At 38.6% G+C, this 16,830-nt stretch overlaps 5 protein-coding genes, 3 non-coding genes and 1 pseudogene across 12 annotated transcripts; 7 read left to right on the forward strand and 2 right to left on the reverse strand.

The window, feature by feature from the left end:
- The first annotated feature begins 40 nt into the window (after positions 1–40).
- LOC103853598 (60S ribosomal protein L28-2) lies at positions 41–1,956 on the forward strand. Its single transcript, XM_009130507.3, has 4 exons — positions 41–167; positions 250–406; positions 707–870; positions 1,675–1,956. The coding sequence occupies exons 2-4, from the start codon at positions 259–261 to the stop codon at positions 1,792–1,794; spliced, it is 432 nt and encodes a 143-aa protein (XP_009128755.2). The 5' UTR covers positions 41–167; positions 250–258; the 3' UTR covers positions 1,795–1,956.
- LOC117129127 lies at positions 995–1,090 on the forward strand. Its single transcript, XR_004452721.1, has one exon. It is a non-coding gene; the product is annotated as a small nucleolar RNA R24 (small nucleolar RNA).
- LOC117129126 lies at positions 1,185–1,282 on the forward strand. The gene has a single exon (XR_004452719.1). It is a non-coding gene; the product is annotated as a small nucleolar RNA R24 (small nucleolar RNA).
- On the forward strand, positions 1,341–1,431 carry LOC117129128 (annotated as a pseudogene).
- LOC117129125 lies at positions 1,492–1,587 on the forward strand. Its single transcript, XR_004452718.1, has one exon. It is a non-coding gene; the product is annotated as a small nucleolar RNA R24 (small nucleolar RNA).
- A 380-nt stretch (positions 1,957–2,336) lies between the features above and the next one.
- On the reverse strand, positions 2,337–4,851 carry LOC103853607. 3 transcript variants are annotated; one of them, XR_004448302.1, is made up of 8 exons: positions 4,417–4,851; positions 4,201–4,286; positions 4,053–4,131; positions 3,921–3,980; positions 3,690–3,811; positions 3,494–3,565; positions 3,241–3,405; positions 2,337–2,454 (listed from the first exon to the last, which is right to left on the reverse strand). XR_004448302.1 is itself a non-coding variant. In XM_009130515.3 (7 exons), exons 1-7 carry the CDS (start codon positions 4,783–4,785, stop codon positions 3,303–3,305), a joined length of 891 nt encoding a protein of 296 aa, XP_009128763.1. In that variant the 5' UTR covers positions 4,786–4,851; the 3' UTR covers positions 3,147–3,302. The 3 variants fall into 3 exon arrangements, 1 of the variants encoding a protein (XP_009128763.1); XR_004448304.1 differs by having other exon boundaries at positions 2,337–2,460; positions 3,240–3,405; XM_009130515.3 differs by lacking the exon at positions 2,337–2,454 and having other exon boundaries at positions 3,147–3,405.
- A 221-nt stretch (positions 4,852–5,072) lies between these two features.
- Positions 5,073–6,117, forward strand: LOC103853615 (40S ribosomal protein S30). The gene is made up of 3 exons (XM_009130526.3): positions 5,073–5,218; positions 5,312–5,449; positions 5,953–6,117. Exons 1-3 carry the CDS (start codon positions 5,215–5,217, stop codon positions 5,997–5,999), a joined length of 189 nt encoding a protein of 62 aa, XP_009128774.1. The 5' UTR covers positions 5,073–5,214; the 3' UTR covers positions 6,000–6,117.
- A 139-nt stretch (positions 6,118–6,256) lies between these two features.
- On the reverse strand, positions 6,257–16,595 carry LOC103853623 (serine/threonine-protein kinase VPS15). Of its 3 annotated transcripts, none has more exons than XM_009130539.3 (12): positions 15,442–16,595; positions 15,145–15,267; positions 15,020–15,065; positions 14,777–14,937; positions 14,559–14,638; positions 14,256–14,361; positions 13,819–13,995; positions 11,597–13,736; positions 7,422–8,230; positions 6,983–7,224; positions 6,767–6,866; positions 6,257–6,633 (listed from the first exon to the last, which is right to left on the reverse strand). In XM_009130539.3, the coding sequence occupies exons 1-12, from the start codon at positions 15,712–15,714 to the stop codon at positions 6,457–6,459; spliced, it is 4,434 nt and encodes a 1,477-aa protein (XP_009128787.1). In that variant the 5' UTR covers positions 15,715–16,595; the 3' UTR covers positions 6,257–6,456. The 3 variants fall into 3 exon arrangements, with proteins under 3 accessions (XP_009128787.1, XP_033128352.1, XP_009128783.1); XM_033272461.1 differs by having other exon boundaries at positions 7,422–8,191; positions 11,558–13,736; XM_009130535.3 differs by lacking the exons at positions 6,257–6,633; positions 6,767–6,866; positions 6,983–7,224; positions 7,422–8,230 and adding exons at positions 9,624–9,999; positions 10,133–10,232; positions 10,349–10,590 and having other exon boundaries at positions 10,788–13,736; positions 15,442–15,714.
- On the forward strand, positions 8,439–9,482 carry LOC103853639 (40S ribosomal protein S30). The gene is made up of 3 exons (XM_009130550.3): positions 8,439–8,584; positions 8,678–8,815; positions 9,319–9,482. The coding sequence occupies exons 1-3, from the start codon at positions 8,581–8,583 to the stop codon at positions 9,363–9,365; spliced, it is 189 nt and encodes a 62-aa protein (XP_009128798.1). The 5' UTR covers positions 8,439–8,580; the 3' UTR covers positions 9,366–9,482.
- Positions 16,596–16,830: the final 235 nt, after the last annotated feature.

Genomic DNA, 16,830 nt, shown 5'->3' on the forward strand with positions numbered 1-16,830 from the left:
GATAAGAGCACGAGAATTAATATAATTGGCTTATACGTTTATTTTACAGAATTAAAACTAGGGTTTTGCAGTGAGTGTATATATATCAACTCATCGACTTAACCTAACGCCGGCACTAGTCTCCTTCTCTCTTCTATCCGCCGCTGTCTAGTTCTTCAACTTGCGAGGTGAGCTTGATACGTCTCTTTGACATCCATTTGTTCGTTCTCAGTTCTTCATTGATATTAATTTGGAGAAAAATTGGTGTAGGAGATCGAAATGGCAACAGTTCCAGGACAGCTGGTGTGGGAGATCGTGAAAAGAAACAACTGTTTCTTGGTGAAACAGTTCGGTAGAGGCAATGCCAAGGTTCAGTTCAGCAAGGAGAGCAACAACCTCTGCAACCTCAACTCTTACAAGCACTCTGGTAATGATTGTTTCCTCTGCTTGAAACTTTTGAAGTTGTTACTGATCATTGTTAATCTTTGAGATAGAATGTTGCTCATAAACACAAGTCATTGCCCTTTATGTCTGTTGAAACGCAATTGGATAAATTAATAACATTGTTAACTAGATGAGTATGCTAGGATGAAACTGAAACTTGTTCGTGGATTAAAATTGTCTTCTTTTTGGTTGTATAAACTCTAAAGTTTGGATCTTTTAACTGTAGATTTTGTTGATTTATTATAGGTGTGTTTAAAGTTTGGATCTTTTTATGTGATTTCAGGTTTGGCAAACAAGAAGACCGTGACAATTCAGCCAGCAGACAAAGACCAAGGTGTGGTACTTGGAACCACCAAGACCAAGAAGCAGAATAAGCCTAAGCTCTCTGTTAACAAGTCCGTCCTCAAGAAGGAGTTCCCCAGGATGGCCAAAGCTGTTGCCAACCAGGTACAACTCGGTTCTTCTTGCAATCATTTTGCATTATTATTCTGATGTGCACTGTGTTTGGAAAATCTTGTGATTATATGTTCTGATGAATTGATAATTTAGGTTTCATTGTAGTTTGGTTTTATGAGCTGTGATGAGAAAGCTAACACGTAAGGAGAGAACTCCTTTGTGGTTTATCTCTTCAATGAAATATATTTGTTACGCTTGGCTTCTGAGCTAATCTCTTTGCTGTGGACATCATTTTAGTTCCTCTATCTTCCTTTTTGTGACCAAATGTTCTAATATACCTTAGGTTGCATTATAGATTGATTTTATGAGCTGTGATGAGAAAGCTAACACGTAAGAAGAGACAACTCCTTTGTGGGGTATCTCTTCGATGAAATATATTTGTTACGCTTGGCTTCTGAGCTAGTGTCTTTACTGTTATGTCAATGTACTGATAATGCTTTCCTTTTTTTGTTTTGCAAATTATATCTGTGATGAGAAAGCTAACATATAAGGAAAGCTTCTTTGTGAAGTTCTTCAATGAAATATACTTGTTACGCTTGGCTTCTGAGCTTATAATATTATAAGGCATTATCATTCTTAGAATTTGAATTTAGTTTGGTTGTATTGCATATTCTATCAGTGATGAGAAAGCTAACACGTAAGAAGAGGACTCCTTTGTGGGGTCTTTCTTCTATGAAATACATTTGTTACGCTTGGCTTCTGAGATATATTCTTTCTTCTCTGCACCATTTCATATACTAGCCTTGTTTCCTTCACCTACCAGTATTAATCGATTTATTTTCTAATGTTTTCTAGGTTGTGGACAACTACTACAGGCCTGATTTGAAGAAGGCAGCACTTGCTAGGCTCAGCGTGATCAGCAAAGGCCTTAGAGTCGCCAAGTCTGGCCCCAAGAGGAGGAACAGACAGGCTTGAAGAATCATCCATTGAATGAATTTTCTACTTTTTAAAAAGCTTGTTTTGAGGGTTTCAGACAGTGTTTGTAGGTTACAGATTATTCCTGAACAGCTAAGAGTTTTGCTTGAACCACCTTCCTTGTCATCTTTCTATCAACAAAATGAAGTTTTTTTTTATCAATCACGAAATGAAGATGAAACTATTACTCCCTCCGTTTTTTAATATAAGTCGTTTTACAGCTATGCACGTAGATTAAGAAACCATTAATTTCTTATATTTTCTAAACAAAAACATCATTAATTATTTATCTAACCACAATTCAACCAATAGAAAAATAGAAGATATATTATTATTGGTCATACAACATTAATTATTAATAAATTTTACATAGAAAACTGAAAACAGACATATAATTTGGAACAAAAAAGTTTCTCTAAAACGACTTATAATAAAAAACGGAGGGAGTATTATTATAGCGCTATCGTTTTTACCAAAACTTAATTGTTATAAGCGAAGTTTGTAGCGTTTATGGTTTATCTCTTCAGTTGCTCTGAAAAAAATGGTTTTATCTCTTCAGAGAGACAAGAAATAACTGCCATCTGATCATTTTTAAACGTGATTGCAATTTAACAACAGTGATAAAATAGGGAGCATACATCAAGCTATATAGAAGCTGAATGATGTTGAGGATGAGATTGATAGTATTAAAAGAAGGGTTACTGAAACTGAAGATGAGCCATTATGGAAGCAGAATGATGGTAAATACTCTAAGAAGTTATCTACGAAGCACACTTGGTTGCAGCTGCGGCAACCCCATGAGACGTGTGCTTGGAGCAAAGGAGTTTGGTTTCCTTACTCTACTCCAAAGTACTCTTTCATTGTTTGGGTTGCTATAAAAAATCGATTACAAATAGGAGATAGAATACAGCAATGGAATCGTTCTACAAATGTTACTTGTGTGCTCTGCCTAGAGGAACAAGAAACGTGCCAGCATTTGTTCTTCAAGTGTAAATACTCTGAGAAAATTTGGAAAACACTAGTAGGAGGGATAATGAGGGAGGATTATACTGCAGACTGGTGGGGGATTGTTGATGCTATCTCTGGTACAGGGCAAGGCATCACAGAGCTATTCCTTCTTAGATATACTTTCCAAATCTTGGCACATAGTATATGGAGAGAAAGAAATGATCGTCGGCATGGGGAGGAGCCAAAAAACGAGCAAATCATCATAAAGATAGTTGATAAGATGATCAGGTTGAAGCTGCTACTGGTAAAAGGGGAGGGGAAAAAATATGTTGAAGAGGGGCTAAATAAATGGTTTGAGACAAGAATATGATATGCTGCGGCTTCTCTTAGTTTTGGTTTTTTTCAAATCTAATTTTTGGAAATTGCCATAAACAGTAGCACCTTGATGTACATAAGTTTTGATTGAATAAATTTTACATTCATTCAAAAAAAAAAAAAATTTATAAGTTTTAGTGAGAAAGTTACATCTTTGTGGTCTTTCAAACAAAGTAAAGAGCATGTTAAATCTTGTGGACTCTGAAACCAGACTCCTCGGATGTCAAATTCTCCTTCCAGTTCTCAAACTCAGATCCACCAAACACAACTTTCTTTATCCCAACATAGCTGTACACAAACAAAAACGTTCAACATTTAGCTCTTCCACACATTCAAAACCGTTCAGAAGTTATCAGAGATAGAAAACTGAACTTACTCTGAGCTGATTTGTGTCAATGCGTTTATGAGAACATCAAGAATCAACGGCTCTGAGGTCCCAATGTCTAGCCTGTCGAGAAAACATCATTCACGTTACAGTAACAAATCAGCAAACGCCAGAAAGAAACCTCCCAAATCCAAAGCCATAAGACTTGAGTAAAAAAATATTTCAGGGTGGAGTAAAGAGTTATCACCAGATGCGAGCGACATTGTCTTGGACCTCAAGATCACCGATGTTATAGAATGTGGTTGGCTCGATATTAGCTCCAAGGATAGCATCATAGTTTGGCCTTTTATCCACAGGCGCTTGCGATAACTAAGCACCATTATTGACAAAAGAGAAAGCAGCTTAAGGCTTATACTTAACAAGAAGAAAGTGAATAGATATAAATGCTTTAACTTTGTGATATAAAGAGTAGACATACTTGCATATTCATGGAGTTGTATCCACCAAGTCGTCCAAGGATATGCCACGAACGGATTGCCTGCAAGATTCTTTAGCCATCAAAACAATGCAGCTATAGGATAGGTTTTAAGTATAGAGGGGGCTCGCTCACATCAGTGATCAAGGCAATGTCTTTATCCAGAGGAGCGTTGTGAAACTCCAACCACATGTATGAATTCGAATACTCAAACCTTACAAACACAACAAAACCAATCATAGCATATAATGATATAGCAGATGAACATATACAAGTCACTCACTTGTTGAAAGTGACCTGCATGGAAGTAGCAGAACCAGTTTTGGTATGCAGAATCTTGTTCCTTTTCTTCCTCAACCTCTCTTCCATCTACCACCAATTTTTCACAACAACAAATCAAAAAAAAGATCAAAGTCTAGTACTTTAATCTCACATCTTGCAACATATACTTCATACAATTCAAAAGCTTCAAAATAGACGAAAGATGTAAACTTTATACCTTCTTTTGAGCTTTCTCTGGGTTATCTAAACAATCACCAAGAATATCAGCGAACTCGGGGTCTTTATCGTAATTGATATCTTCCTTCTTCCCTCCGTAACTTTCTCTCTTCCTCGACGTGAACTCATCTTCTTCTTCAGACTCTTCCACATCTTCTTCTTCTTCTTCCATTTCTCGATTCAGACCATTAACTCGCACTTTTACACTCCTCCTAGACCAATCCGCACGTACCCTCTGGATCTTTGGTGCTTGAATCGTTCTGGTGACACGAAACGGCGCCAAATTGTGGAAGCGAAGATTCGAGTGGTTATTGTAACTCGCCGAACAATAAGGCTGAAGCAGGTGAAGAGAGCATTGAAAGCTTAGCATCCTTCTTCCTCTTCGCTTAGTTTCAAAGCCTCCAAGTAGATTTTGGGGGGGGGGGGGGGGGGGGGGGGGGGGGGGGGGGGTTTTGTTTGGGTTTTTGGAAGAGACAGAGTTTATCATATTACGTAAGTGTACACGAAGCTGACGTCACATAAGCAGATAATGATATAAAAGCCCATTGGGCCAATATGGTGAATTGAATGGGCTTCTGAACTATAAAAGCGGTTAAACACCAACTCAAATAATGGCGGGGATTCTAACTAAGAATAACAATTTAAGCCCATTAAGAGATCACTAATGGGCCGTATCCGAACTGATCGTCATCGTCCTCATCACTTAAATATCATTCACGGAAGAAAACCCTAGTCCATCAAAAGCTGTCGTCGTCACACATTTGCCGGAGGTAGCGCCGATCCATTCGTCAAAACAACTATGGGTGAGTTCTCTTGAGTCTGTTCTGGCTGATTTTTTGTTGTTGTTGTTGATGTTACTGACGTTTTTATCTTTGATTTGTTGTGCAATGTTTTAGGTAAGGTTCACGGTTCATTGGCTCGTGCCGGTAAGGTGAGAGGACAGACACCTAAAGTCGCTAAGCAGGACAAGAAGAAGAAGCCACGTGGTCGTGCTCACAAGCGTCTTCAGCACAACCGCCGTTTCGTCACCGCCGGTAATAAATATTTTCCCTTTTTCTCTTAGATTTTATGACTGATTAAGGACATTAGTTAGTTGGCACTTGTGTCTGAATACATTATCGTTATTGAATAATGTAATCGTTGCTAGTACTTATGGTTCTTCTTGGTAACATATCCACAGTTTATAAAGTCTTGTATAACATATGTTAGTGATTCTCTTCTTTGCTAGCATGTTAAGAGTATCAGCCTCTGTAATGATTCTTGTTAACCAAACTAACTACATTGTACATACAAAGAAACCATCACGGTCCATTTTCTAGATTCATTCAACCAAGTTGTATGTGCATTTAATTTCCGTTTTGTAGATTCCTCCATTTTTGGTTTACATCCTATATAGCTTATCATATGTGAAATGAGACTTTTGTAATTTGCAGTGAATTTTTGTTGCTTATGAATATTTAATTGTCACAAAAAAGTATAAACTTCAACACTAAACAAAGTGATTCTTAAAAGTTTTTTCTTGATTTCTTGTTTGCAGTTGTTGGATTTGGCAAGAAGAGAGGACCCAACTCTTCTGAGAAATAGATGATGAACGCATTGGAGTTGAAGTTTTGAGTTTTTATTTTCCAAAAAATATCGTACTTCTTTAATGTTGTAAGACTGCAATTTTCTCAATCAAATCGACTTTTTTGATAATTTGTTCTAATTCATTCAATGCTCGGTAACGTAAACTACAAACCTCATCATAGAAACTGCCTAGTCTATGAAAATCATGTAACATGGAGCCGTGGAGGGATTAGTATGAGCTGTAACGTAGTTTTAACTGCGGTAGAGTGATTTAAAACAAGAAGCAAACTGTTAGTTTTATCATTTGTTTTAATCAAACAAAAGAAAAGTTTTTACAAGTAAATAAACATAAGCTAAAGATACAAAGCTAAAAAGTTTCTTTTAGCATCTGATGTTAACAATAAAAGAAACGGTAGAGAAGAAGAAACACTATAACAACACTGTACATACAAAGGAAACCATCACGGTTTTTCTTTTACTTCCAGACCTTGATCGCTCCATCTCTGCTGCTTGATATTAACAGTCTCTGGTTCAGCTTCACTGATGCCAGAGACTGAACTGAGTCACGGTGACATCCTGCTGTGTCTGTTGCAGCCGCTGCAAGTACTGCCTTTGCCGTCAGTTTGGTTGCCAGAGGCCGCCTCATTGTCTCCTGCCAAAGACACACGAACAATTGCATTACAAAAGTTAGTCAAGCGCTTAACGATAGTTATAGTGTGGTGTGACCTTGAACTGTTACGATTAGTGTGTTGCGTCTAATCAAAGATAAGAGTTAATCAACGGACCTGAACAAACTGCACTCCAGAGTTGGTTTTGAGTTCGTAGAAATCATCATTTACGACTCCCTTCAAACTCGGACCACAGATACAGTAACTTCTCTCAGGGCTATGTTGGTTCAAACACACAGAAAACAAGAATTTGCGTCAGGTTTTTGTTTATTTATCCACAAGAAGTGTGACAAAATATAAAGAACACAAGTTCAAGGTTTTAGATTAAAGAACCTGGAGTAATCCCAACGCCGAATCTTCAAGTCAGTACCACCTGTTAACAAGTCGCCTCCGGGTAAAGGAAGCAACGAGCGGATACCAGGAAGACGAGGAGGAGGCTCGTTCAACTCTTCGATTCTATACTTGGAGCTCATGTTCTTGCGAATATTCGCCTTGGGATTTGCCTTACTGCTTGGTAGCTTCCACTGAAACTCGGAAACATTCGTCTCATTTTCATAGTTGGCTACTCTCCATACCTACAGAATCAGCTCATTTATAAGTCTCAAACTCAATGCTATGGTCTAATTTATTAAAACCTGAGTTACTTCCATGGACTAACATCAAAGTTGAAACCCCCAATGACTATTAAAACTATCTAAATCTGTTCCACTCTATAGTTCATAGTTTCTATTCAAACTTGTAAGATCCCAGTAAAATGGTAAAACAACATTACCTGTTGACAGATGCCTCCATCTGCATTCCAGAGCGTAACTTCATTGAAACCAGCAGCAACATAAATAAAAGGTCTCATCGTGGTGGACAGCGAGACGCTCGGAGGAAGAAAGCAGAGACACATCTTTTCTATGGGGCATATTATAGGGTATTGCCACGAATATACAGGAACACGAAACCTCAAATCCCAAAGAGTAAGCACTCCCCTTGAAGACCCAGACACGAACCAATTCCCGCATGGGCTTGTCACCAAAGAAGACACGTATCCTTCTTCAGGGTTTGCTTTCAGCGTCCACGCATCTATATCTGATCTTGTATCCCAAAGGTGGATCCCACAGTTTTGGGTACTATACATTACCATAGGGCCAGATAGGCTATCAGAGGTGTAGTTCAAAAGAGAAAGCAAAGCGCCTTCTTTAACATCCTTGTTTTTGATATCAACAATGCCTGAGTACTTCTCCACCACGTTCCCCAAGCCTCTGGAGATATGGTCAATGGAAAACATATGTAACACACCATCGGAGGCTCCAACGACAACTTGAGTTGAATTCCTAAGCATTGTTGTGCACATCCCTCTGCTTCCCTCGAGATGATATGTTAGCCTTGACCTGAACGAAATGTCCTTTTCCAGCTTTCTAGAGTCCCACACCTTTACTGTAGAATCATCTGATGCACTAACAAAGAAGCTATGATCGCTTGAAGTGGCAATGTCGTTGACAGCAGAGCGGTGCTCTTGTAGATGAGCGACTAATACTCCACGAGGCTTCCAACCTGAATCCGGAACCGACGTCCTCGACGGAGATGGTTCTCCTACGAGATCCGATATTGAAAGAGACAGAGTTTATCATATTACGTAAGTGTACACGAAGCTGACGTCACATAAGCAGATAATGATATAAAAGCCCATTGGGCCAATATGGTGAATTGAATGGGCTTCTGAACTATAAAAGCGGTTAAACACCAACTCAAATAATGGCGGGGATTCTAACTAAGAATAACAATTTAAGCCCATTAAGAGATCACTAATGGGCCGTATCCGAACTGATCGTCATCGTCCTCATCACTTAAATATCATTCACGGAAGAAAACCCTAGTCCATCAAAAGCTGTCGTCGTCACACATTTGCCGGAGGTAGCGCCGATCCATTCGTCAAAACAACTATGGGTGAGTTCTCTTGAGTCTGTTCTGGCTGATTTTTTGTTGTTGTTGTTGATGTTACTGACGTTTTTATCTTTGATTTGTTGTGCAATGTTTTAGGTAAGGTTCACGGTTCATTGGCTCGTGCCGGTAAGGTGAGAGGACAGACACCTAAAGTCGCTAAGCAGGACAAGAAGAAGAAGCCACGTGGTCGTGCTCACAAGCGTCTTCAGCACAACCGCCGTTTCGTCACCGCCGGTAATAAATATTTTCCCTTTTTCTCTTAGATTTTATGACTGATTAAGGACATTAGTTAGTTGGCACTTGTGTCTGAATACATTATCGTTATTGAATAATGTAATCGTTGCTAGTACTTATGGTTCTTCTTGGTAACATATCCACAGTTTATAAAGTCTTGTATAACATATGTTAGTGATTCTCTTCTTTGCTAGCATGTTAAGAGTATCAGCCTCTGTAATGATTCTTGTTAACCAAACTAACTACATTGTACATACAAAGAAACCATCACGGTCCATTTTCTAGATTCATTCAACCAAGTTGTATGTGCATTTAATTTCCGTTTTGTAGATTCCTCCATTTTTGGTTTACATCCTATATAGCTTATCATATGTGAAATGAGACTTTTGTAATTTGCAGTGAATTTTTGTTGCTTATGAATATTTAATTGTCACAAAAAAGTATAAACTTCAACACTAAACAAAGTGATTCTTAAAAGTTTTTTCTTGATTTCTTGTTTGCAGTTGTTGGATTTGGCAAGAAGAGAGGACCCAACTCTTCTGAGAAATAGATGATGAACGCATTGGAGTTGAAGTTTTGAGTTTTTATTTTCCAAAAAATATCGTACTTCTTTAATGTTGTAAGACTGCAATTTTCTCAATCAAATCGACTTTTTTGATAATTTGTTCTAATTCATTCAATGCTCGGTAACGTAAACTACAAACCTCATCATAGAAACTGCCTAGTCTATGAAAATCATGTAACATGGAGCCGTGGAGGGATTAGTATGAGCTGTAACGTAGTTTTAACTGCGGTAGAGTGATTTAAAACAAGAAGCAAACTGTTAGTTTTATCATTTGTTTTAATCAAACAAAAGAAAAGTTTTTACAAGTAAATAAACATAAGCTAAAGATACAAAGCTAAAAAGTTTCTTTTAGCATCTGATGTTAACAATAAAAGAAACGGTAGAGAAGAAGAAACACTATAACAACACTGTACATACAAAGGAAACCATCACGGTTTTTCTTTTACTTCCAGACCTTGATCGCTCCATCTCTGCTGCTTGATATTAACAGTCTCTGGTTCAGCTTCACTGATGCCAGAGACTGAACTGAGTCACGGTGACATCCTGCTGTGTCTGTTGCAGCCGCTGCAAGTACTGCCTTTGCCGTCAGTTTGGTTGCCAGAGGCCGCCTCATTGTCTCCTGCCAAAGACACACGAACAATTGCATTACAAAAGTTAGTCAAGCGCTTAACGATAGTTATAGTGTGGTGTGACCTTGAACTGTTACGATTAGTGTGTTGCGTCTAATCAAAGATAAGAGTTAATCAACGGACCTGAACAAACTGCACTCCAGAGTTGGTTTTGAGTTCGTAGAAATCATCATTTACGACTCCCTTCAAACTCGGACCACAGATACAGTAACTTCTCTCAGGGCTATGTTGGTTCAAACACACAGAAAACAAGAATTTGCGTCAGGTTTTTGTTTATTTATCCACAAGAAGTGTGACAAAATATAAAGAACACAAGTTCAAGGTTTTAGATTAAAGAACCTGGAGTAATCCCAACGCCGAATCTTCAAGTCAGTACCACCTGTTAACAAGTCGCCTCCGGGTAAAGGAAGCAACGAGCGGATACCAGGAAGACGAGGAGGAGGCTCGTTCAACTCTTCGATTCTATACTTGGAGCTCATGTTCTTGCGAATATTCGCCTTGGGATTTGCCTTACTGCTTGGTAGCTTCCACTGAAACTCGGAAACATTCGTCTCATTTTCATAGTTGGCTACTCTCCATACCTACAGAATCAGCTCATTTATAAGTCTCAAACTCAATGCTATGGTCTAATTTATTAAAACCTGAGTTACTTCCATGGACTAACATCAAAGTTGAAACCCCCAATGACTATTAAAACTATCTAAATCTGTTCCACTCTATAGTTCATAGTTTCTATTCAAACTTGTAAGATCCCAGTAAAATGGTAAAACAACATTACCTGTTGACAGATGCCTCCATCTGCATTCCAGAGCGTAACTTCATTGAAACCAGCAGCAACATAAATAAAAGGTCTCATCGTGGTGGACAGCGAGACGCTCGGAGGAAGAAAGCAGAGACACATCTTTTCTATGGGGCATATTATAGGGTATTGCCACGAATATACAGGAACACGAAACCTCAAATCCCAAAGAGTAAGCACTCCCCTTGAAGACCCAGACACGAACCAATTCCCGCATGGGCTTGTCACCAAAGAAGACACGTATCCTTCTTCAGGGTTTGCTTTCAGCGTCCACGCATCTATATCTGATCTTGTATCCCAAAGGTGGATCCCACAGTTTTGGGTACTATACATTACCATAGGGCCAGATAGGCTATCAGAGGTGTAGTTCAAAAGAGAAAGCAAAGCGCCTTCTTTAACATCCTTGTTTTTGATATCAACAATGCCTGAGTACTTCTCCACCACGTTCCCCAAGCCTCTGGAGATATGGTCAATGGAAAACATATGTAACACACCATCGGAGGCTCCAACGACAACTTGAGTTGAATTCCTAAGCATTGTTGTGCACATCCCTCTGCTTCCCTCGAGATGATATGTTAGCCTTGACCTGAACGAAATGTCCTTTTCCAGCTTTCTAGAGTCCCACACCTTTACTGTAGAATCATCTGATGCACTAACAAAGAAGCTATGATCGCTTGAAGTGGCAATGTCGTTGACAGCAGAGCGGTGCTCTTGTAGATGAGCGACTAATACTCCACGAGGCTTCCAACCTGAATCCGGAACCGACGTCCTCGACGGAGATGGTTCTCCTACGAGATCCGATATTGAAGACGCGTCTTCTGAAGTCACAGAAGCGCTTTTTGAAGAGGTGGATACACCGAGGTCTTGAAATTTGCTGATGACTGAGGACATTTGCTCGTTTTCTCTGCTTTCTGGCTCGTGCACCACTCTGTAAAACTGTTTAGGATTGGTGCCAACGTGGAATGATCCAGAAACTAGCTTAGGCACTGGAACCGAACTAGCCAAGTTAAATGACTTGCTCATGGAATCCATCCATGGCACTGACAACGAACTCATGCCCAGAGAGTTCATCTGCAATGAAGACTCAGAAGCCACTGGAGGATTCGTGGCTGCTCGTTTGTCCATGTTAAACGAATAGAGAGGTATCCCCTCTGGTTCAGTTACGTTATTCATACCAGACATGTATGGTGCCATAAGCCCGGAGAACTGTAACTTCTCCTGATTCAAGTGATCACGAAGCTCAACTGTGTTGGAAGCATTGAGTCTTGGGTTTCTCGGGATTCTCAGTTTAGCATCTTTCTCTGCATACTTTCCTTGAACTTCTTGTTGCTGTGATGCGTTCATAATCGGTTTTTTCCCTTCCACACTTTTCTTCTGTTCCGCCCCATGTTCTAACAAGTTCAAGGTCCCAGACTGAGGTGAAGTACTGTACCATATCTTCCGCTGTTTTTCGGCTATTTCTGGTTTCCTGGCAGTTTCCAAGATACGGTAAACTGCTTCCCTTGTGACTGGGGGCTTTAGGCATGAAAATAAAGCTTCCTCAGAAGCAATTGATGCAGGAAGTCTACTGAGAAAGGGACGTATTACTGGGGCAATAAATGCAAAAGAGTCGACAGCACCTAAGAACTCACTACAGGCAGCGATGAAAGTGACGACTGCCTTCCTTACCCATTGAGATGGATAGTACAGCAAAGGATAAACACACTCTATCATTTGGAGAAGAGCTCTCTTCCGCAAGAAGCTGCTCTTGCATAGTATGGATAAGCAATCCAATGCATTGACAATGACAGCCTCTGTCTGATCACTCAAAGCTTGATCAATATAAGGCAATAGATATTCCTCCACACTTCTCTGACCGACAAAGAAGCATACATAAACAATTTTCTCAAAGAATACAGATCTTAGCTGTTCGTCTCTGTCGTTAAGAAAGGCAGGGAGGATGGGGAGTAGAAAGTAATTGCTCTGCCTCTGACCAAAGAAAAAGCAGAGCTCCCCTATGTCCTGAAGGAGTGCTCTTCTAACATTCGGAGTTTGTTTTGGACCCATAACAAGCTCTTGAACAACTTCGGCAATAGTTTTCCTAAGCTGTGAAAGCTGTGCATCGCCGTTTGCCTTTTGCAACTCAGTAGCAGGTGTAGTTGACATCTGCGGCGAAGTTGATTCATTAAGAACCCCTACGTTGCTCAGTTGGAAAGAATGTATCAAGAATCCATAAGCAGTAAGAGCAAGTTTGGCAATATTGCTGGCATAACATATCCTCACACTCTCTTCTGGATCATCAGGGAGCATGGAGAGCATCGGGAATATATACTCTGGGAAGATCTTCGCATCACTGGGAGGAAAATCTCGGACAAGCGGCAGAATGTCACATAGAGTTTCCATGGCAGCACACCGCACGATTGCTGTTGTATCAGAAAGCAGGGAAACAACATATGGAAGTACACGTTGTAAGCGATCTTCATCATCAATATACAAAGAGCAAGACCTCAGCAGAAGTATGGCTTCCCTCCTCAAATGAGGCAACTTGATATTGCGGATACAGGAACAGAGCATAGATGCGATCAGAACCATTCCCTCGCATCTCATGTTAACTTCTACCGGTAGAAAAGGGGTTCCGTAAGTGTCGGAACGGCTATCATAGAGAGACATCAGTGTGCCCAAATCGTCCATTGTTATCTTTTTCAAGAAAGGATGGCGATTTTTCTTGAGTGCATCAGAAATAGAGTAGAGGGTCTCGTCCTTGGAGTTTACAGTATCCCTTATCAAGTCCTTCGAGGTGTTCAGTTTCTGATTCGTAAAAGTTTCTTGTACATTTCTTGCGTTCACTGGATGTGAAGGTAAAGGAGAATCAATACCCATCTCATCACCTGGCTTATTTTCCATCATCTTCTTAAGTATTTCTTGAAATATGCCATGGCAAGTTGCTACCTGATAAAAATGACGCAAAATGATATGAAGCATGTTGATGCAGAGTGTAGAGTTTTTTTTAACAGAAAATGGTGGTGGTTACCCTCATATCTGAAGGAAGTGGATTCCAACAACAGTACAAAGTGTGCAGAAATGGTGAGAAGTAGTTTGGGAAAATAACTCCCACATAATTTTGCAGGTAGTTTTCAGCTGATAGGCGTGCTTCGGGTTCTAACTGAATCATATGAAGAATCATCTTGCGAATTCCAGGATCAGGAATCTGAATCCAATAAAAAGAGAAAGAACACAGCAAAGATAAGTAGAAATAGAGGTAGAACAATCAGCAAAAAAAAATCCAACTCAGAACCACTGAAGTCTCAAGTCCCAAGTACCACTAAGAAGGAGGGTGAAAAGAATGTTGTTTAAACATCAAAGGAATCAACGTGAAAGGTCGCTTGAATGAAAGAAAAAAATGGAGAGGGAAAGAGATTGATACCTACAAAGAGAAAATGAAAAAGGAAGATGCAGTAGGAAAAATACCTTTTCAAGGTGTTGGCTAGGATCATGTTGTCCTCTGCGATAAGCGAGAAGCTGAGCAAGTTCAAATAGCGGCTGACCCTCAAGAAAAAGCTCTGCTATCACGCACCTGAAGCATTGATATGAAACTATTACGATATGTTATCAACTTAAATATACAACGTGCTAATGTTTCAAGGTAAGAACAGTTTGTTCCATCATGAAAAAGTATGTGTGCTTGACCTATAGGAGCCTCTTTATCTTGATATGCTAATAAAAGGAATGAACAGATAGAGTGATGTAAAACAAGAGGGTGAATAATCTCACCCCACAGAAAATATATCCATGGATGGCTTTAATGGAGCATTTTGTGCAACTTTGGTCTCACCTCCATGCTCATAGAATCTCTGAAATTAATAATAAAAAAAATTGTTTAAACATGGAGAAACATAGAAACATGGCCAACAAGAGAGGGCGGTTTGTTGTTGATGGCTTTGTAACCACTTATCAGTAGTTATATAGAAAGAAAATCAACTGTAGTGTACCTCTGGAGCCAGATAACAAAGCCTTCGTTCCCTTGTATCATAGAAAAAGGAAAAGTCCGAAGGATCATCGTAAGGAATGTATGTGGGTTTGAAAGACGCAAAGTCAGCAAGGTAAAGCCAGTTCCAGGAAGTGACCAAAACATTCTCGCACTTGATATCACCTAAAACAGTGCAAAATTCACACTCATCACAATTTACTTCACAATCATGAGGATCATATACTCTCAGACTATCAAACCTTACCATGACATATACCCTTCTCATGGCACTGCTTCACAGCAAGAAGCAACTGCAGAAACCAACAAAAAAAAGTTAAGTAAACAGAATGCTTAAAAAAAAGACTAGTGGTGCAAGACAGAGAATAAGACCTGAAACGCCAACCATTTCTTCTCCACAAGACTGAGGAAAGGCCGAGTACTCAACCGATCATGCAGGTTACTGAAAAAGTATTGCCTCACCAAATAAGCCGCTTTATCAGTCTCTTGCCAAAACTGCAAACAAACAAATTAAAAAAAAAACAACAACAATCAATCAAATCAACCACCAAACCCATATAACATAACAGCACCTCAAAAAGCTTATCAAGTATGCTCTCTCATAGCATCAAAGCTATCCCCTTTATTGAAAACTAAAACGAACCCAAGACAAGAGACATCGCCACGAACCTGAAAAGGCCAGACGTGAGGATGCTCCAGAGACAAAAACACATCCTTTATCTTCACTAAACGCCGCTCGTACTCCCTGAGATCGATCGAGTCGCCGCGCTTGAAATAGACCTTGACGAGGACCAACCCTTCGTCGTGCTTACAGAGGATCGACTTGAAGAATCTCCCGCGGCCTAGAACCTCCTTGAGGACGAGATTGTAAGAGGAAGGCAAGTCGTGGAGGTAGTACTCCGTCGCCGAGACTTGCGTCGTTCGAGCGATTTTGTTCCCCATCGAAAAACTTTTGCTGAAATCAAATTCTTCTTCCTTCGATTGGGTTTAACATTCAATTGGAATCTGTTGGTTCCGGCGGGAGAGAGAGAGAGAGAATCGGTCTCTCCGGTGTCGGAGGAAAGGAGTCGGAAGAAGTGATTTTACGTTTTAATTTGCTTCCTCAAGGATTTTTTTTTTTTATATAAGATGAGTTGAGTTTTGTCACTTCGACACGTTTCCTTTCTTAATTAGTTGTGGATTAAACTTTATATTATATATTTTTTATTTTATGAATTTGGTCAGATTTTCACTTTTTGATTTTTTTTTTAATTAGTAATTGCCAAAAGAAGTATTTTTTTTTATTTCTATTGAATGAGGAAAAAATCTTATGATTTTCTATATTCTAACAAAAATCTAGCCACATTTGACTAATCACATGATTTTCAGTTTTAATGATTCCTTTTTTAATTAGTTGTGGCTTAACTTTATATTATAATTTTTTTTATGAATTTGGTAGATTCTCACTTTTTGAATATTTTTTTTTAAACTAGTAATTGCCAAAAAGAAGTATTTTTGGATTTCTATTGATTGAGGAAAAGTCTTGTCTCTTATATATTAATTGAAGAGTATTACAACATTTTTTGTACCTACGTGTTATCACTAAGATGATTTTTAGAGTCATATATTATACCTTTTATTAAACTAGATATAAAATTGATTAGGAGTGTACAAAAAACTATTTTACTTTCTTTTCTTAAATAAATATTATGGAATTATCTAATATGATTAACATATATATGTCAATTAATAATTTTAAATGATAAATATTTGATAACAATTTTTGCATCATTCATCATTTTTATTTAATTTTATATTCTTAAAAGAAACTAAGCAATCACATTAATCATATATAAAAAATTAGATTTTTTCTTATATGTTATATTTTGAATTTTTTTTAAACTATAAATTACTAATATTGTTAAAAGTCTCAGATTAAAAAATATGTGATCAATGGTTTAACATTTTTTGTTATATCAAGATACAATTGATCATAAAATCATATGTATAAAAAGTTTCATTTAATAGATCTTCAGATTAAATATATATATATATATTAATATTATAAAAATTAAACTA

The sequence above is a fragment of the Brassica rapa genome, chromosome A01 (assembly GCF_000309985.2).
Source record: "Brassica rapa cultivar Chiifu-401-42 chromosome A01, CAAS_Brap_v3.01, whole genome shotgun sequence".
Lineage (NCBI taxonomy): Eukaryota > Viridiplantae > Streptophyta > Magnoliopsida > Brassicales > Brassicaceae > Brassica > Brassica rapa.

What these genes read in the sequence shown, in the direction of transcription:
- LOC103853598 (XM_009130507.3), top strand. Translation starts at nt 259, where the DNA reads ATGGCAACAGTTCCAGGACAGCTGGTGTGGGAGATCGTGAAAAGAAAC. An exon ending in CAACTCTTACAAGCACTCTG is followed by an intron (nt 407 to 706) that starts GTAATGATTGTT and finishes ATGTGATTTCAG; the next exon opens with GTTTGGCAAACAAGAAGACC. An exon ending in CCAAAGCTGTTGCCAACCAG is followed by an intron (nt 871 to 1,674) that starts GTACAACTCGGT and finishes AATGTTTTCTAG; the next exon opens with GTTGTGGACAACTACTACAG.
- LOC103853607 (XM_009130515.3), bottom strand. Translation starts at nt 4,785, where the DNA reads ATGCTAAGCTTTCAATGCTCTCTTCACCTGCTTCAGCCTTATTGTTCG. An exon ending in CAGAGAAAGCTCAAAAGAAG is followed by an intron (nt 4,287 to 4,416) that starts GTATAAAGTTTA and finishes AATTGGTGGTAG; the next exon opens with ATGGAAGAGAGGTTGAGGAA. An exon ending in GACAATGTCGCTCGCATCTG is followed by an intron (nt 3,566 to 3,689) that starts GTGATAACTCTT and finishes TTTTCTCGACAG; the next exon opens with GCTAGACATTGGGACCTCAG.
- LOC103853615 (XM_009130526.3), top strand. An exon ending in CCGCCGTTTCGTCACCGCCG is followed by an intron (nt 5,450 to 5,952) that starts GTAATAAATATT and finishes TCTTGTTTGCAG; the next exon opens with TTGTTGGATTTGGCAAGAAG.
- LOC103853639 (XM_009130550.3), top strand. An exon ending in CCGCCGTTTCGTCACCGCCG is followed by an intron (nt 8,816 to 9,318) that starts GTAATAAATATT and finishes TCTTGTTTGCAG; the next exon opens with TTGTTGGATTTGGCAAGAAG.
- LOC103853623 (XM_009130539.3), bottom strand. Translation starts at nt 15,714, where the DNA reads ATGGGGAACAAAATCGCTCGAACGACGCAAGTCTCGGCGACGGAGTAC. An exon ending in AGAAATGGTTGGCGTTTCAG is followed by an intron (nt 15,066 to 15,144) that starts GTCTTATTCTCT and finishes TGGTTTCTGCAG; the next exon opens with TTGCTTCTTGCTGTGAAGCA. An exon ending in CGGCGTTGGGATTACTCCAG is followed by an intron (nt 6,867 to 6,982) that starts GTTCTTTAATCT and finishes GAACCAACATAG; the next exon opens with CCCTGAGAGAAGTTACTGTA.